The sequence below is a fragment of the Botrytis deweyae genome (assembly GCF_014898535.1).
Source record: "Botrytis deweyae strain B1 chromosome Unknown BDEW_017, whole genome shotgun sequence".
NCBI classification, from domain to species: Eukaryota; Fungi; Ascomycota; class Leotiomycetes; order Helotiales; family Sclerotiniaceae; genus Botrytis; species Botrytis deweyae.
In genome coordinates this window covers 330,462-352,500 of record NW_024066224.1, presented here as the reverse complement: position 1 = coordinate 352,500, position 22,039 = coordinate 330,462, and the positions used below count along the sequence as shown (strand labels likewise).

Sequence of the window (22,039 nt, the reverse complement as noted above, 5' to 3'; positions counted from 1 at the left end):
TCTCCAATTGACGACCTCCAGCCATACTTTCCAATTCCTTTTCCGTGTTTGCGGATTTCAGCTTGAACATATCCTCCTTTTCAGGACCATCAGCGGCGCCAGTTTGGCGTTTCGTCAGCGATGCAGGTACATCCTTTGGTTTGAAGGCACTTTCGTCTTCGGATTTTGTCTCCGCCGAGTCTTTTGCTAAAGAAGGAGTATCTTTATGACCGACATATCCTTGAGGTCCACCAACAGCCTCTGCTTTAGCCAAAGCGTTCTGCTCACGCGCAGCATCTGTGGGGTTCAAACTCATCTCCTTTGCTTCGGCATCAAGTCTCTCCTTGTTTTCGATATACTCCTTAAGATTCGCATCTCTGTAGGCGGCGGAAGTATCTAAGCGTTCATAATAGAGGGTTTGATTCCAAGAGCAATTTTCAACACTCTCGCATGCAATAACTTCTGACTCTTCAGGCATAATTCCTGATGGGGTTGCACCATACGCCCAGACGCAACCATCTGTAAGTTTCTTTGCAATCTCGAGATCTCCTTCGATGCCGAAAACCTTCGCACTCATTCCAACCATACCTCCAATGAAACAAGTTAAATGTGTAATCTCTGGAATCAATAGATCTTCTTCCCGTATGCCATTGCTCGTGACTTTTCCAGAGATAAGAATGTCGTCATTTCCTGGAATCATTGGCCGAAAGAGCATATGATCCCGTATGGCAGGGATGGTCTTCATGTACAGTTTTTTATAGACTTCTTCAAGACCACCCAGAAGCATATATTGCTGTAACTGTGTTAGCTATATGTAATGATTTGACAAGTTTGATCCATACCTTGGGGTAATACTCATACGTGGAATCTTGTCCACCACCCATCGAAAACTTCTGTCTACCGTGAATGGTATACGACTCCAGACCTTGCTTGACGCAGTCCCATTCACTTGATGACCCGACTGTTGGTAGGTCCGGCGCAACTTGATGGCTAAGACCACTTCCAGTTCTGCTTACTGGAGGAAGACCTGCTGCTGGCGCAGGTGGTGAAGATGCCGTGGTCGAGCTAGTTGATGCTGGTTCTTCCAGATCTCTTTTCATCACGCCTCCTTCTTCCCACCCCTTGATACGCGCTTTTCCAGGCTCACCCGGGAGAACTTGCATCTCCAACATCTTTCCTTCCGAGCTAGGGTTCTTCTTTGGCTTGGGCTCTTCTACGTTCTCTGGTGAAGGCGGCTGATATCCCTCAGGGGATTCGTCCAAAAGTGTAGTCGTCTTTGGATTGCTGTGAGCAAAGTCCTTTGCCAATGAAGCCTCGAATTTCTCCCTTTCTCTTTTCATGGTGGCCGTACGATTACAACCTGAAGCATCGACGTCCTCTGTGAAAACTCCAGGAATATTAGTTGTGTTGCGATCTTGCCATTCCGATAAAGCGATAGTGACTCGAGCTACAGCATCATAATAACGTTGTTCCCCTGTAAGTTGAGCAAGGCGTGTAAACTCCATTGACAATGATCCAAGTTCAGCCAAATTAGATCTGGAACTGGCACGATGAGGTTGAGATGCAAAGACTGGTTTCCATCGATAGTGAAGTACCGGCATTCTGTTTGGGGTATCAAAAGCGCCCATTAATATCTCCGCCAGTTCAGTAGCTTTATCCAAGAGAGCCTGGAATTTTCCTCCGCTAACATCATATGCAGCTAAAAGACCACCGAGATATCTAATGGTAGTTTCAAATACTGGTATTTCCATCCTTGGAGTGGTGGTGAAATCAATCTTTTCAACAGCCTTAACGGCCTCTTCAAATTCATCATGAAATCCCATAATCCATAATGTATCCAATCCATCCACCAAAGTTGCTGCCCATCCGCAAAATGGATCTCGAAATTTGGTCGATACAGGGGAAAGTTCATCATGACCCCATGCGAACTTCTTGTAACCTTTCCATGACCTCAAGAATTCCTCCTTGACTTTATTTTGCCTCTTCTCCCGAGTAATTTTTGCGTCCGTTGTCTCGTCATTGAAAACATGTTGAATCTTGGGAATTGAGATTGGCACACCAGTTGGCAGATTGATAATACTTTCAGTAGGTACTGGGAAATGTTCTGCTTGCTTAGACCAGTGAATGGTAGTAGGTGCTGCTGAGAAAACAGGAAAGTCCTGTCTTCCATCTGGCGCAATTGGATGAAGATCTTCAAACCCTGTATCCTCGTAGACACCTTGGGTTGGTGGCTTCCTGTCTGGAAGAGTATATTTCGGCACAGTTGTATCTATTGTTTGAATCGCAATAACATTCGAAGTGGTCGATGTACTGCTAGTTGTGGAGGATGTCTTTTCTGCGACCTTTGGTGCCGGTTTAATTTCATCCTCTGCAGGCTTCAATGGCTCTTCTGATTGTTCTTTCAGAGTTTCCGGTGCAATTGGATGGCCTCCATTTGGTGTATATGTGTATGGTTCTCCCTTTTCTGATGCAAATTTCGAGTCAGGGATGTCGACAGGGCCTCCTACAGTATAACTTTCCCAATCCCTTATGTGTGTAAAACGAACGAGAATGGCTGTTATAAAGACGGCAAAAATAAGCAGAGCACGGTATCTGCGAATTCGCAACATGATGCGAATTGCTACTTCGTGGTCTCTCGACCAGAAGTTTTAGCAATTGGAAAAGAAAGAGTGGTGGTACTTGGGGGGTCGGAGGTGGTGTCGCGTGTTCAGCGTGGAATAAATGTTGATAGGTTTTGAACCAATAATATCCTCATCACGCTTCCAAGCTATTAATGCCACAAGTAAGGACTCCGAGTCTTCATAGGTATTTTGTCTTAAAGAATGTTGGTGACGAGTACTTTACTCCAATAGGAATTATCTGGCCGAATCCTATATTCCGTTGTGTGAAATGGTGAATGTATAGTCCTTGGGTCCTCGAGGGATTGTCGACTTTGTAGTTGCTACATGACATTACTTGTACTCTCACTCTCATGTACGGAGTAGCACGCTCATAGCTCTTGGCGTTTGTTATAGTTCTTTTAGAGTTCAGTGGATCCCTCGAGGACAATTGGAGCAAGTGGAGGTCATGGCATGGACTCATAGTAAGATACATATTGCTTTTGATAGGTTTGAGTTGTGGCGTCTGAGATCTCAAGCATCCAAATGTGACGAATGAGGAAAAGAGAGATCTTTGATGTGGGGATGAAAGTGTATCAGCTGGAAATTTAGGGGCCGCCATGAATGATTCCTACCTAGGTAGTACCGGTATGATGTACGAGTATCTTCAATATCTCCGTGAAAGGAGTGAATGATGAAACTATTAATATCGCGGTGCCGGTACCTAACCTATCCTATCTATCCACTCTTTCTCTTGTTCTTCCATCAAAGAAACTACTAGGTATGTACGGCGTATACGGCGTATACGGCATATACGGCATATACACACTCACTCGCATTCTTAAAGAAGACTTCCACTCTTCCAACCTTCCAATCTCAATCTTCACACCTTCCATCCTCCCTTCCGTCCAACCCGGCGAATACGAGAAGCCTCCAATTATCCAATCCAATCCATACCTAACAAACATCCCATTCCATTCGGTCCCGATGATCCAGCGAGCACTCCGTACAAAGTACTCGTAAAGTAGAAAAGGGAAAAAAAAAACATAACCCTGAATATAAGCATCAAATTAATCAATCTCCCCCCCCTTTTAATATCTGAATAAAGTGGTTCTTTATATCAATTTCTAGAAACCCAACTCCTGGTAACCTAAACTCCTGTAACACGCTCACTCACTTCTCCTGGGAATCAACTTTCCAATTCTCTATCCAGGACGATCCGATCATCCCGACAATCAGGTCAATTCCTCAATTCCTCAATCCATCACCCTCCCATCACTCCTCAATATGCGAGTCGGCACATGACATGATGATAATAATAATAATAATAATAATAAGCAATCAAATCATTCCAAAAGCTCAAGACTCAAGACTCCAGCTCCGACAGCTCTCACACCTCTCACACACATCATCCAATTCGGGAGACGGCCACCTATGCCGCAAATCATCCAAAACATCCACAGCCACTTCTTGGCACGGCAGAGCTTATCCGAAACAAATATCCATCATTACCAAGACAAGAAATGCGGAGAAAGTCCTCTTGGGAGGGGAATTGTTGTAAACTACCTAGGTACATACATATACATCATAATAATCATTTTCATCAAATCATTCATTTCATCTCTATTTACCTAGGTATGAATATGGTAGACACTCTACATGGCCTCTCTAGATACGGTAATAATATACAGAGTGACATCTCAAAACGAATGAGATGCGAACCTATAAAAATACCATGCATGTATTTTGTCTACCTTCCCAATAAAGTCGTTACAAATGATCATTAGGCTTCTTTTATTCATGACTTTATCCATCCATATCACCCGGTCCCTTTGCTCTACCCATTTGACGTGCCTTGAGCAATTCATCACAAAGCAAGAGATTGGATGCAATACCAGAACTCGATGCAACACAATTCCTCAGTACACGGAAAGAATCATATACACCCTCCAAGACTGGATCCATAGGTTCGCCAGTTTTGAGGTCAAGACCGACAACGTTGCCCTCCGCTTGCTCATCTTGTAAGCTAGCAACTGTGATACATATTAGCGAGATGAATAACATTCGGGTGGAAATGCAACTTACGCGAATCTTGAATATCATGACCAGCATTTGCTGCCAAAGTTTTAGGAATAACGAGAAGAGCATCAGCGAAAGCTTGAACACCCCACTTCGCCTTACCCTTGACAGTCTTGCGGAAAGCTTCGCTGTTCAAATGTGCTGCGCAAGCAACCTGGAAAGCACCAGCTCCTGGTACAACGCTCTTGTCTACAATCATGTTGTAAACACTTCGAAGACCATCACGGACTGCATCGGTGATTTGAGTAATGGTGTGTTGATTTGGTCCCTTGATGAGAAGGGTCACGGATTTCGGCTCCTTTACATCCTCGATGAAAGTGTACTTCTCCTCTCCCAATTGATGCTCATAAACATTTCCAGCCCATCCAAGAATTTCAGGGGTTAAATCATCCACACTGTTCTGTGCTGTACCACCACAAATTAATTGTAATCTTTCCATGTTTCTTCGCTTAGCTCTTCTCAGAGCAAAGATTCCGTTCTTAACCAAGACATCGAGCGATAATGGATCAATACCCTTCTGGTTGATAATAACGAAGCCTTTCTTGGGGTCGTTTCCGCAAACCTCCTTCTTCAACTCAACAATTTTTCTCAATTTCTCGTCAACAAAACGACGCTCGCTCTCCACGAGTTTATCTCTTTGTTCCGCGCTCGAATAGTAGAAACCGGAGTTGATTTCGGACTTCTCGTACTCCAAACTGACGTTCAAGCTGAGAATAAATGCGTTCTCGACCTTCTTTGGCATATCTGGATGTCTAGCACCGTGATCTAACGCAAGACCACGAATCAACTGAGTCTCTGAGGCAGTTCTGTGTTGCATCTTCATAATTTCGACCATGTGGAGATCAGGCTTTGCCGGGGCTTGGTAAATCGATAAGACCGCATCGACGATATCAGGAGTGAGCTTTTCCGCCAGGGTGTGGTTAAGTTTCGTAGAAAGGGAGGTTCGCGCAACGCAAAGTAAAAGTTCACGGTCGACTTCCTTCTCAATTTTAAAAGTGTCCAAGAACTGCAAAGTGTCAGTATTACCCCGCCAATAGTTGATATGCTACCAACCTTCAACGCTTCTGTCTTTGCAATCTCATAACCATCTGTGATAATTCTGGGATGTAAACCTTCGGAAATATATCTATCTGCCTGTTTCAAAAGCTCTCCTACGAGAAGAACAACTGAGGTTGTGCCATCACCACAAATATCATCTTGTGCGGTTGCTGCCCGTGCAATCATAACTGCCGTAGGGTTTTGTATTTGCATTTCACGTAACAGAACGTTTCCATCCTTTGTAAGTTTTATCTGCGGACCGATTATCAGAGGGTTATATTCGTTGCATCAATAAGGCTTTCATACCGCTCCAGCACCGTCAACCAACCTTTAGAAATGTTAGCATATCCTAGGCTCAGGGGAGGACGAAAACTAACATTTTAATGGTTCCCATAGGACCCAAGTTTGACTTTAAAACATCTTGTAAACCTTCACCTGCACTGATATTGACTTTCAAAGCTTCCCCTCTTCTCTACTACAAATCAGTAGCTGCACCTCAAATTTAGATAGGAAAAATCATACTCTGGACTCCGCCTTTGGGTTCAATAGTTGTGCGGCAGACATTCTGACAGAATACAATAACTTCGTATGTAATTAAAATGAAGTTATATGGCGTTATCGTGGCGAGAAGCTGTGTATTTTGTCCCTCAACGTCGCGAGCTTTTTTTTCTATGGGCGACGTGAATTCCCACACGAGGTTCACGCTAGTCTCAATTTGGTACTACGGCGAGGCTACCACTTTAAGCTGCAAGGCATTGTTTACGCTGACCACGAATCTGTTAACACATAATTCTATCAATTATTTGTTCATTGTTTATTCAATATTTTCAAAATGTATCGAGGCTGGAATCTCGTATTGGCATTTATTGTCACTCTTCTCTCTGGAGAAAGTCTTGGGTTTTTGTCATGGCCATTTAAATTTCAAGCTGTTGCTGAACAAGAGCCTATCATAGAATCAACAACGTACGAGTATGCGGATAGTCATGCAAAACGAATTGCAATTATTGGTATGTATTGATATTCCTTTCCATATCGTTATCATCAATGTTGCAGTGTGATCTTCCATGATGATCTTCCCTTTATTGAGAACAACTTTTGTTATAATTCCTGTCTTTCAAAGGGGACCCAAAATAGGGGTATTGCCCCATCCCTTAGCTGGCTACTATCTATCTGTTGCCTTCGTTTCTCTTGCATATTACCTCGAGGTTCATGGAAAGCTGCATACCCATCAGATATTACAACGATATATACTTCTATTTAGCTTCAAAATACAAGCAATATCCCGATTGTCTTTCACTAACAGAATATCAGGTGCTGGAGCAGGCGGGTCTTCCTCGGCATATCATTTACAGAAGTATGCTGCTGAATCCGACCTTGCAATTAATGTAACTGTTTTCGAACGATCCTCTTATATTGGAGGTCGTTCGACCACAGTGAACGCATATGGTAATTCATTGGAGCCCGTGGAATTGGGAGCTAGTATCTTCGTTGATGTCAACGTAATTCTAAAGAATGCAAGCCGAGAATTCGACTTGCATGCAAAATCATCCAATACCGAAGTAGCTGAAATCCTTGGTATCTGGGATGGCGCAGAATTTGTTTATACTCAGAAGGATAGCGATTGGAAGTATTGGGACATTGCAAAGATGTTTTGGAAATATGGACTTGCCCCATTGAAGACTCAACGCTTGATGAAAACTGTGGTTGGAAAGTTCCTACAACTTTATGAAGCACCATACTTTCCATTTAGATCTCTCACGGAACGGATAGAGGAACTAGACCTCAAGACTGTGGCATCCGTCACGGGCGAACAGTTTTTGGCTCAAAACAATGTGAGTCTAAATGTATGTCCTATCGTGATGAAACTAACAAAATTCAGATTGAAGGATCATTCACAACTGATCTGATTCAAGCATCTACTCGGGTCAACTATGGTCAAAACCTAAACGTCATTCATGGCGTAGAGACCATGGTTTGTATGGCAATCGAAGGCGCAATGCAGATTCAAGGTGGCAATTGGCAAATCTTTGACAACATGATTCAATCCTCAAATGCCACTGTTCGTCTAAACCACACCATCACCGAGATTTCCCAAGTTCGAGATCAAGAAAGGTACAATGTCAAAACCATTACTACAGATGCTGTCGGTGTTTCTCATATTAATGAAGAACCATTCGACACCGTCATTATCGCCGCTCCACTTCAATACACCGACATCAAATTGTCGTCTGACCTCCTTCAACATACCCCCGACGAGATCCCCTACGTAACCCTTCACGTAACCCTCTTTACCTCTCCCTATGGCCTCAACCCAGCCTATTTCAACCTCGGCCCCACTGAAGAGGTCCCTACCACAATCCTCACCACTCTCCCCAAAAATATCCCCGCTCCTACTGATCCCAAAGACTTCGCCGGCCCTGTTGGCTTTTTCTCCATCTCCACTCTTCGCAAAGTTATCAATCCTACCACCCTCGAATACGAAAACCTTTACAAGATCTTCTCTCCTCGCCCCTTGACTTCCGAGTTCCTTTCCTCAGTCCTCAACAGCGAAATCCCTGTTCCTGAAGACCTTACCACCATTTCTCCCACAGCAAATAACACAATAACATGGTACTACCCCCACGTCTGGAACTCGTATCCATACGAATACCCTCGCGTAACATTCGAAGAGATTCAACTAGCGCCTGGTATCTACTACACTAGCGGTATCGAATCTTTCATCAGCACTATGGAAACAAGTGCATTGATGGGGAAAAATGTCGCAAGATTAGTAGTTGATGATTTTTTGAAAAGTACAGAAACCAACTCAGAGCCAGCTGCCGAGGAAATCGAAGTAGGGAATGTAATTGTCGAACCCGAGATCGGTGTTGGTAACGACATGCCTGTAGTTGACGAATTATAATCTTCTGTTATTCCTGGGTTCCATAGAGACAGGCGTTAGTTCTTTGCAATTCTACCTCGTCTTTTCTATTGGAGAGATACCTAGGTTTGTATTACTTCAAACAAAAAATAGCTCAGGAGAACGGAATTTCATTGAAATCTGATACTATACTACCTATCTAACATTACAATAAGATATAAAATTCAATTTACTTTCACTATACTTTCAATATATGCCTTCAATATAGCAGCTTGACTAAAATACCTAAACATCGCTTGGACTCTGGCCATTCGCGCATAAGTCCCCCAGCACAGCGAACAATCTTTTCCTCCTTTCAAAATATGCCCTCTAAAGTAATCGAGAAAGTTCGGTCCACAACCTTGAAATCCATTCCACATCTCAAGCCTCATTATACCAGTTATCATAGTTATCTTGTTCCCTTCTAACCACAGGCTTTTTCGGACTTGGTCGATTCAAAGCCCACGGCGTGCTCCTCTCCACCTCCACTTCTCCCGTTCCAGGCGAAGGTCCCGCACGCCGAACCATCAGTTTCCCCGCAGTATTGATTCTATATTCCTTTCCATAAAACTTGGGAGAGTTAGGTTCCTCTATTCGCTGTCTCTTTGCATCGCGGTAAGGCGCCACACGAAGTTGTTTACGTTTACGTGGGACTTTTCGGCGTTTGGGTTTTCGGGGTATGCCTCCAGGTCGTCTCTGTGGGGCGATATTGACAGGAGCAGGGGTCTTTATCCAGGGACCAGCTTCTTGTTCTTCGGGTGTGCGCATTCTTTGGACGCCTCGCTCGATGGCCAAGGCCCTTTCGAATATTGGTTCTAATTTTCTTTTTCCTTTTCCCTGGTTGTAGGCGCGTTGATCTCCTCCTTTCGGATAGTATCCTGGATCGACTAGATCATCTTCTGCATCATCCTCAGGGTCATCTTGTGGATCATCAAAGTCTGGCGCTACAGGATCTTGCACCGGCTTTCCATCTGGTCCGACTGCTCTCCAATTAGGGAATGCCGGGTTGCGTATCGGTTCTCCCAATTCGAACGGCATTTCTCTATACCCCATTTGAAGCGCCTTGCGAGTCGGAAACAAAAGATCAGAATCATCATAATCATATTCATCTTCGGCCGGTTTCCACCACCTTGGATTACTGTAGTCTGGTCTTCGTGGACGCCTCTCCCTTTGCAACCTGATCACCTGCATACCTTCATCTTTTTTTGATCCCCGAATAGCGTCGGGATATTTTTCATCCCACCCATATTCCCCCCCATAAATGCCTTCCAAAAACAAGTCATGGCTATCGCCAAAATTCCAAAAATCTACAGATTCTTGTACCTGTACTAGTAAATCCCGTACATCCGGACGTGCTCCGGGGTGAAGTGCTAAAGACTTTAAGATCAAACCCCTAAATCTCCTACTATAAACTTCTAGTTCGGGATGCAAGAGATATCTGCCCATGGTTGAGAATGTTATATGGGGGTCGGGGTCGACTCCCGTCTCGAAGATCTCATTGTCGGGCACAGGATTGTTATTTACTAGGCATTGGTAAATAACATTAGCGACATTCCACAGGTCGGTTGAGGTGCCTATTACGCGGTTTGGGTTGCTGACCGCATATTGCTCCTATTAATGAATTAGTTTGAGTGACATGAATGGTGAGCCTGATCGAAAGCGGAGCTTGAAGTGCAAGGAAAACTAATGAATAAGATTCATACAGGTGCATGATAGGTGTTGCGTCCTTGAGCTATCTTGAGCCATGCTCGTCGTTTGACACCATTTCTTTTCAATTCTTCAGCGTCAGGAACTTCAAGTGCGAGCCCGAAGTCAGCAAGCTATGGTTGGCCTTGGTTTAGCACTATTTGGGTTTGAATTCGCAACATTTGAAATCATGAGATTTTGTACATATCTGTACGTGTCTGTACGCACCTTGTGAACTGATATACGTTCATGGCCTGGTCGAGGATTATCACCGATTCTGTTGAAAAAATATTTAGCATTCAGTCCTCTGACAGAGGTTCTGTATATTTGCAATGCACTCTGTTTACATTCGTGTCTCTTGTCTCCAATATGGAAAAGAATATGTATACTAAGACTTGTACTCACAAGACTATACAATATTAGCACCGTTGCTGGCAAGCGAGCTCTGCTTGTAGGAGCAACTTACTATTTGGCCCCTTGATATCAAAATGCGCAATTGGTTGATGCTGACGATCCTTTGGCGCTTTTTCAAAGATTGTGTCATTTGGATTCTCTGTCCCATATTTCAAAACCATCAGTGCCTTCAACAAACATTCCCATATTCTAAAAATATATTCCTCTGGAGGGTGCTGGTACTCGCAGTTTTCGTTCATCCAGCTTCCTAGGTCCCCTCCAGATGCAAATTCTATATAAATTCTTGCGACATCATATTTTCGCCTGAGTTGTACCTTAATATTGGCGTCGCGCTTCTTGTCAGTATCCAGCCAATTCGCATAATCCACAATAGCCCGGTCCTTCTCGTCGTTTGTCCCCTATTTACGACTGTATTAGTAAAGCATAGTACCAGGGTATCTTCCGCTGCAAGCGGTATCTTCTGAGCTGAATCATAAAGGGAAGCAATAGCCTACCGTGCCCATAGTCCGATGATAAGCCTTGTATATCTTGACGATATGGTCACTGTCGTACTTCATAAGACTTTGCATCATCCTACTCTCCTGTTTCAAATTCAAACCTGCGCCTCCTTCCTGTTTAACCACTAACCTCCGCGGCGATACATCTGGGTTATTTCCTCGATATTCAAACAGGGTAGCTATACCATAAGAACCTTCACCCAGACGCTTGACGGCAACCCAGTCTTTACCAATGTGTACTGGAGCCCATCCTTGGCTCTGTTTGAGGTATCTCTCGGCCTCTTCCATAGCTGGATCGAAATTCATCTTGACGTATGATTTTAGAGAATTGTGTTTCAAAGATCAATACATGTAGTTACACATAAAGTCTATCCAACTTTTGGCTTGCGATTCGTTGAGCGTACCTTGGAATTGGAAGGCTTTGTTCAGTGTGTCTTTTCCAACAACACAAAGATAGCATTCATGCTGATTGATGCGTTGGGGTAGTTTCAAACTATTAGAACAAAGAAGATTGTGCATTTCAACCAAATCTACCGATAAGAATTTGCTGCTTTGTGAGAGAAAAGTAGTGGTAAAAAAAACATCAAGCGAGTAAAAAAGGGCTATGAAGCATGTTCGTTATATTCCTGCTTCACGATTATACAGGTTACTCTTCCCAAGTTTACCTAGATTCTCCAAAAGATTCACCCCGAGAGTCCTGAAGAAAATATGATAGTATGAAATGAGAGACACGTTGAACAGCACCCTCATAGGAATGTAGATGATTTGACTTTTATATAATGAGTATCTGCTACTCTGTATTCTCCATCTAAGAGTATTTGTTATATGTAAGTAAGATACCACCTTGATTTCTGCCCCTTGACCAGTTATCAAGTACCCCGACCCATTCACCATCGACTTTTCTCCAGTATAATGCCAGCAAGATATAAACAAAGAAAATGAATAAACTCCACCCTCTAGTCGCAGAGCAGTAAATGCTCGACTTAACAAGAAAAGGGGTAATAACTGCATATTGCCCCTACTGTAATCACAATTCATAAAATCCGTAAACAAGAAAAAGGTTATCGCTGAAAAGCATCGCGCCAGTGTGCATTCAACAATGCATCCACTTAAAGAATCGAACCACTTCTTCACCAGTAGCAATTACAAATTATGATCTCACGCTTCCATCCCAATTCAACTCCCTTACACTAACCTTCGTCCCTTCCCTATCGCTATGCTTCCCCCTTACACTTCCTCGTCTCCAATCCATCAGACTCGATCTCTTTGATCTCGTTGACGCCATTGTCTTTCCCGTTGTATCTTTTGAAACTTTGCTTTCCTTCGATGAGGATGAATTGCTTCCACTGTCTCCGTCGCCTGCTGTGCAGTTTGCAGAATATGTGTTGTTTGCAGAGTAGTATTCGCCATCTACATATACTGCATCGGAGACAAATGTGCTGCGACGGTTTCGACTATTGATATATCGCTTCTCAAGTCTGTAGAGCTCCAACTTTTGGTTGATCATGTCGATAAGCTTAACCATGTTTGCGTTTGTGTGGGTTGTGGGGCGTGGAGTGGTTGAGTGAGATTGATATCGCGGGAGGATTGGCCGTCAGGCAAAATGAAGGAGAAGAGAAGCGAGAGACTGAATAGATTGGCTGGTTCAGAGAATGTAAAGATTGATATTGGAAAGGATAGATAGATCGATTTCGGAAAGAGTATTCTGAGCCTGTCAGAGGTGCTTCGTCTGTGTTATCTGCGAAATGAATACAGGAATGGCTATTCTTGTTCGTAAAGATCAAGTATCAAACAAGTGGTGAGATTTCGTTTGTATTAGGTGAGTAGATGAATGAAGAAGTACAATATTTACAACAGTCGATGAAATTCAAGACTTGGAAATGTTTATGTGCTTGTATATACTTCGAATGTGCGTCGAGTCAGAAATTCTCAAGAATGAATAGATGAACAGACCTTTACTTCACCGAGTTGTTGAGGCAAGACAGAAAGAAAAGAATGCCTTCTGGTCCTTGGCGATAAGCCATATAGAAAGCTCTAGTCTCTACAAGTAAGTGTGCCCCGTAGCTCTTCATCCACAGATTTTCTTACTTGCTTCTGCTTGCATTTCTGCACATTTATCCTGAGATTTCCTCGAATTTGGATACTGCTCCATCCAAATTATCCGAAAACCCACAAGAAATGAGTGAAATACAAGGATTCTACATGAATTATCATTTTATCCATGACAGTCTAAGACAAATAAAGCTGCACTGATCCGATGAAAAGTGGACGCTCCTCATAGGGAGTGGCTCGGAAACTGGCATGGTCTGACCATTCAGATGGAAAGTGTGGATTTTCGTCTAGTATCCAATAATATCAGATCATGATCGGAGGGTTAGACTGGAATAGTACAAGCTCAAAGGCACAACCAGCCGTTGGCACGTTTTCTACATTGAAAGTGGTCAGGGTAGTCCAACTTTCCAAGCAGCCCCGGATGTTTCCCTAGAAGAATTTAAGAGCATGGAAGACGCCATCTGGACCCATCACTACATGATCAAAGCGTTGTCAAATCAAATTTCCTTTCGGAAAAAGGTCTAACTAAGTGCTAAAAAGGCTCTTGTCAGTCTCGCCTTCATTCCCCAGCCGACTTTGTGACTCGTTAGGTCTGTTTTTCTGGATTTAGAACCCGTCTTCCCGAGTAATTCTAAAGTGGGTGCTTGTCTGGATCAATTTTGTGCAGCCCCGAACACAATCATCGTCATGTTCATTCAATTCCATAAATCGTTCATTTGAAATCATGAAACAGACATAAACACTACACGATAATGCGTTCACCTTGAGAGTTGATGCTTGGTGGTCTGTATTGTACAGTGGTTGAGGGGTAAATGTTATCCAGTGTTACGGGGGTTCGAAGCACACAAGAAAGTCTAGTCCCACTTGTATGCAGCCTCGATTGGTGGGACTTTAAATGTGAAAGGGGGTTTACCCTGCGGCATGTATGCATCTGGCCCATTCAAGATAACAAGTTCTTATCGATCAAATCTATCTACTCTCCTCTTTCGAGACGTCGGGAATATTAACCTCTCGTTCTTTACCTTTCTCCGTTTCGGCAAAAAGAGTTTCTTGTACTATTAAAATGGTGAGACAGAGCACACAATAATAAGAATGAAATAAGAAGCTTACCACTCCAGAGATCGGAATATACCCCACCAGTATCAACCAGTTCCCTATGCGTCCCACTTTCAGCCACTGACCCCTCCTTCAGTACTATGATTTTATCGCTATCAAAGATTGTTCGAAGCCTATGAGCAACGAAAACGCTAGTCCTTGATTTCTCTTTCAAAATGCTGTTGATATTTTGCATGAGTGCCTGTTCCGTATGTGTATCCAATGCAGATGTCGCCTCGTCAAAGAATAACAGCGGAGGATCTTTCAAGATAAGTCTTGACACAGCCAATCTTTGCTTTTCTCCTCCAGAAATCATCATTCCCCGTTCACCAACCATTGTTTTATATCCATCGGGGAGTGTTGTGATAATGCTATGAATCTTTGCACGTTGTGCTGCTTCTTTGACTTTTTCGTCAGATGCCTCCAAATTACCATATCTGATGTTGTGTTCAATGGAATCATTGAAAAGTGGTGTGTCTTGAGGAACGACGCCAATGGCTCTCCTCAGTGACTCCAAACTCACATTTCGTATGTCTTGGCCATCAATCAAAATTCTTCCCTCTTGAACATCATAGAAACGGAATAAGAGTCGCAGGACTGTTGATTTTCCACAGCCACTAGGTCCAACAATAGCAATCTTTTTGCCAGCAGGAATGGTCATGCTGAGATTCTTCAGGATCGGACGGTCTGGATGGTAACCAAAGGTTACATTCTCGAATGTAATCTCGCCACCTTTAGTTAGCTGCAGGGGCTTCGCATTCGGAGCTTCCCTGACAGCTACATTGACCTTTTGCAGGTTGAAAAGCGTTTCCATGTCCAATAAGGATTGTCGAAGTTCTCGGTATACGGATCCAAGGAAATTTAAGGGAACCGAGAGTTGAAAGACCAATTGGTTGACCATTACAAGATCACCCACTGTCAAGTTTCCTGTAGCTACACCATCTGCAGCTAAGTACATCATGGCAGTTAATGCACTTGAGAAGATCAAATTTTGTCCACTATTGAGGAATGCTAAAGATGTTGCGACCTTGATGGATGATTTCTCGTAAGCTTTGAGTGCCTGGTCATATCTACCAACTTCGTATTTCTCGTTGTTGAAGTATTTGACTGCCTCATAGTTGATCAGAGAGTCTACAGCAACTGTCGAACCTTTATTATCAGCAGCATTGGCGGCTCTTCGGAATTTTGTTCTCCAGGCAGTAGTCGAGATGGTAAATGCTGTATATCCCACCATGGTGAGAGCTGTGATAGCCGCGAATTTGGCACCATATTGATAGGTCAAGATACCGCAAACCATAGATATCTCTAACACTGTCGGGAAAATATGGAAAACCATAGATGTAAGCAAGAAGCTAATACCTTTCGTACCACGATCGATAGCTCTAGTCAATCCACCGGTCTGCTTCGAGAGATGGAAATTGAGATCGAGTCTTAATAGATGATCAAAAACATTGCAAGCAACCCTCCTAATAGCCTTTTGGGCAACGCTAGCAAAGACAGCATTCCGTACTTCTTGAAACAAAGTAGCTCCAATTCTGGTAAGTCCATAAGCCAATATCATCGATCCGGCGACGGTTGTAGCTGTGCCTCCAAGAGCAGCAAAATCAACATTCATAGCATCGACAATGCTTTTGAAGTAGAAAGGTACTTGCACATTCAACACTTTAGCACCAACTAGCAACCCGAGGGATAATCCAACCCGAACTCTTGTTCCCATATTGTCTTTGGGCCACAAATACTGTGACATCTCTTTTATAATCGCCCAGTCCGCCTTCCTTTGCTCCTTGTTTGTTTTATCATCAAGGGCCAATGGATCTTTTCTTGCCGTTGTCGGTATGGCAAGAGGAGCTTTTTTCGCCGTCTCAGGCGTCGACCCAGATATATCGTCCGCTGATTTCGCATTTCTTAAAGATTGGCTCTGAATAGCACTGCCTTTGGGAATGTCTTTCAAGAGTCGATTGGTGCTTGTGAATACCCTGAGGCCTACCCCCGGCTGTGCCCATCGTGGATGTCGCAATGAAGCTTTTGCATATATGCAAGAAGCTCCATGGAAGCTGTGTAAGCTTCGGAAGCTCATCGTAAACTAAATCTATTCTCACTGCCCATAGATCATCGACTGCGCATGCCTCAGCTATTCCAAGAAGACCCCCATGTATAAAGTTGTAGTTATCGATAAGGAATCAACAAACAGCCAGAATTAAGAAAATTATCCAATGTGAAAATGCTGTCAAAATGGAATGTGAAAGAAGCACAATTGAGAGAAATATCGTTCTCTTTTATCAAAAGAAAATCAGAGAAGAATGAATTACCTACTAGGAATTCACCAATATATAGAAAAAGTTCGTGAGCACCACAATGTACGAAGCTATTACGACATTTCATGTTGCAGCCTCGCCTAAAGATTAACAAGGCAGAAAATTGCACATGCAGCCTACTCCTGCAGCTTTTCCGAACGACAACGGCAGCCCCTCTCTTTTTTCCCTTTGAACATCAAAGAGGAAAAGCAGTCATGATTTCACGATCATCTGTAAGCCGCGTTGCTCGCGGTGCGCAGCAGCTCCGTTCAATTAAGAATACGCCTGCCGCATGTAGAAATTTTCAGATCAGCGCATCGGAAGCTCCCTTGGATGGCGATCTTTTAAGCAAGACTCTTGATTCTACAGATCCTGCTGGTATGTTCGAGCGTCGCAAAGATAGTGAGGCTGAATACTAAAATAAGTGTTACAGATGCAAGATTTGAAGTCATTGGAGCGCCCTACTCTCTTCTTTCAGTCTCATTGTCCGCATCGCAAACATTATACACCCGACGAGGAACGTTGGTTGGAGTGAGCGGAAAAGCAGAAAATGTCAGCATGCTCGAGGTGAAAGCACTAGGATAGGAAGGATGGCTTGCTGATATATTGGGTAGGCCCAATCAACATTATCGATCCTTGAACCATTTCGACGAGCCCCTCTCGGAATTCCTTTCCTATATCAAAAAGTTTCGTCGACAAGTCCCATAAAAGCACTGGTGTCAACGAAGAATCCGATCACATCTATGGAGGTATTGCATTTGGATGGAAGAGAAGATTGGATGGTCACTCAGAGAGATGCATTGCTGGCTTGGACTGGCCATAGGCTATCTGTTTCACCGACAATGAACAGAAGTATGAGTATCGCTCACTGGGGAAACACACAAATTACAGGCAGAGGGCTCGTAGCTTTGGCTGGAGCAGGTCGAATCTACGAAATTACCCTGAAAGAAGGGGAGGAATTCGTCGCACATCCAGGAAATGTCGTAGCGTACACAATGAACCAAAATCTACCTCTTCCCTACCGATTAAAGGCCTCGATCTTAAAATTACAGGTCCCAACCTTGGGATTCAGTAAGCTATTGCCAGATATCAAATTTTTCAGGGTTATGCAACAAACAGATTCGTGGAATTTTGTGAAGAGGATAGCTTTCACCCTGAGGACTGCAATGAGAAGGACTATCTGGGGTGATAGGCTATTTTTACAATTTAGAGGACCAACTACACTCTTAATGTCTACAAGGGCGACAAGGATTAGCGACGTTTTGACGAATAGAGATATCAATGAAATTGCGGATGCTCCACCGGGTGCCGTAACGGAAGCTATTGAATTGGCAAAAGAACCTAAGTCAACTTCACAAGTTACAAAGCAAATCAAGGATGTACCGACTGGATTTCATTATGCGGAGGTTAATAAAGTTGGGAAAGTGAAGTTTGAAGATGCTCCTGCTAGGTAGTAAGGAAAGGATAGTGTATCAGTAGTGGAAAGGGACAAAATGTACGAGTAGGTCCATATTCTGGACTGACGAGGGGCACAAAATATACGAATATGATACGATACCTCAACCAAAATACGCCACTGCTCGTCTACCACGTCTGCTTGAGAAAATGTGATATTTCCTTTGTGCGCTTAGATGATGCTGAAGTCAGCCTTCGCCTAGACTCGTTCTACTGTCCTTACAATGTACAATTATTCCTCTGGTGAGTTGCATGTGACTCCTATTCTGATTGCATAATTCAACTTCTTATCCCAAAGACATGGATATCTCATAAAAGCCATGATCGTTCCCAACAATTTGATATATCGAGTCTTGGGCCGCATTGATATCGATGGGGACAAATTGCCTCTCCGGTGTACCTTCTAAGCTTTAATCCTGGCATCATGGAAATGTTTGAAAAGTTGAGGCGGTTTGAATCAGGAGAAGAATAAATTATCTTTCGTTGCCGTTTCACCCTTGGGTTTCCTTGCTATAGATACACCACAGTTATTAGTTTGCTCATCATCGCTGCTTGCTTCTGCTGACAGTGTCGTGTAGATCAAATAACTAGTTTGGAGTTATCCTTTTCAATGTTATATGGCTTGATTGTTGGAAATGTTGGCACATGGGCTCTGTGTCATTTCTTCGCCGTTTTGATCTTGAGCTGTCTATACGTAGGAGAAAAAACAGGCTGGAATTGACCAATGCTCTCTACGCGTTGTTTTGGTGAGGGTGCACGTACCATTGCGTAGTGGTCAATTCCGGCCTGTTTTTTCTCCTATGTATAGGCTGTCCCTCGCTGAATCTCGCTTATTGGTGTTTCTACAAGCCATTTGCTCCGTGAAATCCTCCGCTGGGTTATGGGTTATATGTTTTTGATGTAAGTAACTTACCATGGATCGTCTTAAGCCGGCATGCAAAGGTTTGTGTCTTTCCATGATTGCAGAATGATTATGATGGAACAGGGGACAGTAAATGCCTAGGTATTTCATCAGTCAGGCAAAAATGAATCGTAGATATTTATCCCATTCACCCTATTACCAAGATCCACATACATTCTATTCAGGAAGCCCAGTAAAATTCCAGTCTTTCCTCGCTCGCGGCTCAAAAGTCTTAGGCTCAGACATTTAAGACATGTTAGAAGCATAAACTTTCTAGTTAGAAGCATGTCAGAAATTATAACCAGATTGTCCAGGTAAGTCTGGAAAGAAGTTGAGCAGTATGAGTTAGTACCGTGCAATTTTCCTTTCACCTACTTCCCGTATTCTACGACCCAATGTGGATTTCCAATTCCTCAGATAAGTAAGTTGGTGAATTTATACGGAGCACTATGCAAGAAAAGTCCATTGACAATTAAGTAAATAAAGATTGTTATAAACATCAGAAATGCTTCACTATTGCTGTCAAAACTATGTTCAATCCCCCTAGGAAGACTTTGGATCATCACACCTTTTCCCACTCAAGTTAGCTATGGAATACGAAATAAGAATCACAAGATCACGAGTCGAATATCAGATGCCATCAAATGTTCCTTCTGGACTTCTAATGCTTTTGGTGGATTTAGTCTTACAGAAAATCACTTTCTTATATACATGTAACCTACGCTAAAGCCTCGGCAATCATTTGCGTCCGAAGAATGCCATTGCACAACTTCTAGCTGTATTCTAGCTTTGTTTAACTCTATTCTACAGCTATAGATGAAGCCGGGCAGGAATCAACAGGTGCTCGTGATCAGGATTTTCTTATCAAACGGAAGGCGAGTGATGACTCCAGAAATCAAAGTCTGAATTTAAAGGCATTTTTCAGAATTCCAAGAACTCAGAGAGCGCAAAGGAATGATTTTGGGGTCGTTTTGGCAAGATATTATGGTCCAGAGTGTGGGAATGATCTCATCTCTTCATGAATGGGCGACGAAAATGTTTGGGATGTGGCGATTCTTTTGCGCCTTCTGTTCGTATTTGTTGTTATCATTTCTCTTTTGTTTCTACTCTATATGACGATGAAAGCTCCCAGGGTTCCGTGTCGTCTTCTGAGTTCCGTTGTTGAAATCTTTCCAAGTTTGACTTCTAGACTATTTTCTATTGTATGCATCTACATCCATGTCAATCAACGTCCTGGGATCTCAACACATTCGTAACTTTCTTGCGCAATATTCCGACTGAAACTATCTTGTTACTTTCTTAAATAGCAACACCGCCAACTTTCAACTCAACAACCTACCCATACCCCGTCGAGGCGAGATCGGAGGAGCTATTGAACAACAAGTCCTGTGGTACCCACAAATTCTCTTACCCCTCTCTCCATGCGATAATCATGCACAACAAATTTTCTTAGTCTCAAGAGTCAAAACAGGCTTAAGTGAATAATGTGGAGCCCAACTCATCATAAGATCGATGCACTGCTATATAAACATCCACCGGGACACCAATAAACATCAAATTTGGGTTACTGTCCCTTGTTAAACATGCCATGGCATTAAGGTTGAACTTCAAGATTTCCCATATGTTGAAACTGAATATTCATGTAGGTGTTGCAACAGGGACAAATATTTCAGCCCACTTTTCTAATGGAAGTTAATCTTGTTCACATCACCACATACTACTCACCTACTAGTTGTCATATCCAGCTACTCTCGAGAAATATGACAGAAAAAAGTAGTACTTTGCGTAGGTATTCGACAGTAAAGATAGATAAACGATGATAGGGCGAGCTGAAATTCCAAGTAGAGGAGGAATCTCAACAAAAGCGTCAATAATGTCGAAGGTTGATTTAATTACTTTTCTTAGACACTTGTCTCCTGAAGTCTTTGTAATCTGGTTGGCTGGTAACTAGTTAATTGGCTTGTCCTCTTACGGTATCTTATATAATAAACATCTTGAATTCAACAGCCTCTTGCAACTTCATGATGTGGATCTAGAGTGAAAAAACTGGAGACATTATTCCACAGCAGACCCATCAATTGATGAAATTCTCTCTATACAAAAGAAAGTATAGAAAAGAAAGCCCTCCGATATTGCCGTCTTGAAGTCAATGTGACAGTCAAGTCGTTTCAAGATTAGATTCCAGACAAAGTAGACACAAGGAAATTAGAATAAACATACTGAAACCATAGAGAGCTCGCGGCAGATGTAGATATCTAGGACAGGAAACTGGGTAGATTCAAGGCTTATCTTGGGTATTTCAGAGTGCTTCTGATGCTCTAATTCAGCGTGCTTTCCTAAATTTCGCAGAGATAGATGTAAGTATTATCAGAAAGCTCTAAACAGCGTTTCTGCTAAAAAGCTACTTATACTCATTACGTATGCGTATATTTTGACAGCTGTATTGATATTAGAGCGCTATATACCTCGTTGGAAGATTGAGATAAATCATTCCAGTACCGCATAAGCTCATCTCCTCACTATCTCGAAGACAGCAGTCTCCCTCAACTTTCGCTGCTAATGAATGACAGATGAGTAAGAAAGCAAGCAAGAGAAAAAAAGCAGGCCCGAGGAACCCAGGTTCAAGAAATGTACCAACGTCAGCGATAGTCAAGGTACTGATGGTCCACACCATTTGGCATTCACTAACCACGAACTTTTGGGCGAGGGAAACATGAAGGAGAGAGATTTATAAGTCATGTTCAACATCCCACTCGCGCAAGGTACGGACGTCTTTTCAGTTAATATGGCTCAGTGAGACAATGACAATGATATTCAAGAACTCTTGTCGATCTCGGTTGCAGAGGCCAGAGCTTCTCATTCTTCTTCTCTTTTTGAAAATTCTGACAACAGAGCTTGGCCTCAACTGCCTAGTCTATCTTGGCCCAGTAAGTATATCTCGAGCTCAGTATATCATCATGTACTCTTGAAAGATACTGAAGGCGGGCTCTGATAATTTGACAGTGAAAACTATTGTTTGAATTGATGTGGTAAGATTCTGGATTTATGAGATA

General features: G+C 42.9%; 7 protein-coding genes across 7 annotated transcripts in view; 2 read left to right on the top strand and 5 right to left on the bottom strand.

The window, feature by feature from the left end:
* Positions 1-2,588, bottom strand: part of EAE98_007338 (uncharacterized protein) — a gene marked incomplete at both ends in the record, with an annotated part of 3,091 nt that extends 503 nt beyond the window's left edge. The window contains 2 exons of the mRNA XM_038954961.1: positions 1-772; positions 822-2,588. The exon at positions 1-772 is cut by the window's left edge and continues 151 nt beyond it. Coding sequence (XP_038808611.1) covers positions 1-772; positions 822-2,588 — 2,539 coding nt within the window. The remainder of the gene's footprint in view (positions 773-821) is intronic.
* Positions 2,589-4,382: 1,794 nt separating this feature from the next.
* On the bottom strand, positions 4,383-6,257 carry EAE98_007337 (uncharacterized protein; the record flags this gene model as incomplete). The annotated part of the gene is made up of 6 exons (XM_038954960.1): positions 4,383-4,609; positions 4,662-5,661; positions 5,709-5,945; positions 6,000-6,021; positions 6,071-6,165; positions 6,216-6,257. The coding sequence occupies 6 exons, from the start codon at positions 6,255-6,257 to the stop codon at positions 4,383-4,385; spliced, it is 1,623 nt and encodes a 540-aa protein (XP_038808610.1).
* A 268-nt stretch (positions 6,258-6,525) lies between these two features.
* On the top strand, positions 6,526-8,595 carry EAE98_007336 (uncharacterized protein; the record flags this gene model as incomplete). Its single annotated transcript, XM_038954959.1, has 3 exons — positions 6,526-6,700; positions 7,005-7,525; positions 7,573-8,595. 3 exons carry the CDS (start codon positions 6,526-6,528, stop codon positions 8,593-8,595), a joined length of 1,719 nt encoding a protein of 572 aa, XP_038808609.1.
* Positions 8,596-8,973: 378 nt separating this feature from the next.
* On the bottom strand, positions 8,974-11,495 carry EAE98_007335 (uncharacterized protein; the record flags this gene model as incomplete). Its single annotated transcript, XM_038954958.1, has 5 exons — positions 8,974-10,203; positions 10,296-10,412; positions 10,507-10,615; positions 10,705-11,090; positions 11,187-11,495. 5 exons carry the CDS (start codon positions 11,493-11,495, stop codon positions 8,974-8,976), a joined length of 2,151 nt encoding a protein of 716 aa, XP_038808608.1.
* Positions 11,496-12,339: 844 nt separating this feature from the next.
* On the bottom strand, positions 12,340-12,714 carry EAE98_007334 (uncharacterized protein; the record flags this gene model as incomplete). The annotated part of the gene is made up of 1 exon (XM_038954957.1): positions 12,340-12,714. The coding sequence occupies one exon, from the start codon at positions 12,712-12,714 to the stop codon at positions 12,340-12,342; it is 375 nt and encodes a 124-aa protein (XP_038808607.1).
* Positions 12,715-13,625: 911 nt separating this feature from the next.
* On the bottom strand, positions 13,626-16,635 carry EAE98_007333 (uncharacterized protein). Its single transcript, XM_038954956.1, has 2 exons — positions 14,352-16,635; positions 13,626-14,296 (listed from the first exon to the last, which is right to left on the bottom strand). Exons 1-2 carry the CDS (start codon positions 16,411-16,413, stop codon positions 14,211-14,213), a joined length of 2,148 nt encoding a protein of 715 aa, XP_038808606.1. The 5' UTR covers positions 16,414-16,635; the 3' UTR covers positions 13,626-14,210.
* Positions 16,636-16,845: 210 nt separating this feature from the next.
* On the top strand, positions 16,846-18,084 carry EAE98_007332 (uncharacterized protein; the record flags this gene model as incomplete). Its single annotated transcript, XM_038954955.1, has 3 exons — positions 16,846-17,008; positions 17,064-17,182; positions 17,245-18,084. 3 exons carry the CDS (start codon positions 16,846-16,848, stop codon positions 18,082-18,084), a joined length of 1,122 nt encoding a protein of 373 aa, XP_038808605.1.
* Between the last annotated feature and the right edge of the window lie 3,955 nt (positions 18,085-22,039).

Coding starts and splice junctions, on each gene's coding strand:
- EAE98_007333 (XM_038954956.1), bottom strand. CDS start 16,413: ATGAGCTTCCGAAGCTTACACAGCTTCCATGGAGCTTCTTGCATATAT. Junction 14,297..14,351: donor ATATTCCGATCTCTGGAGTG/GTAAGCTTCTTA, acceptor CCATTTTAATAG/TACAAGAAACTCTTTTTGCC.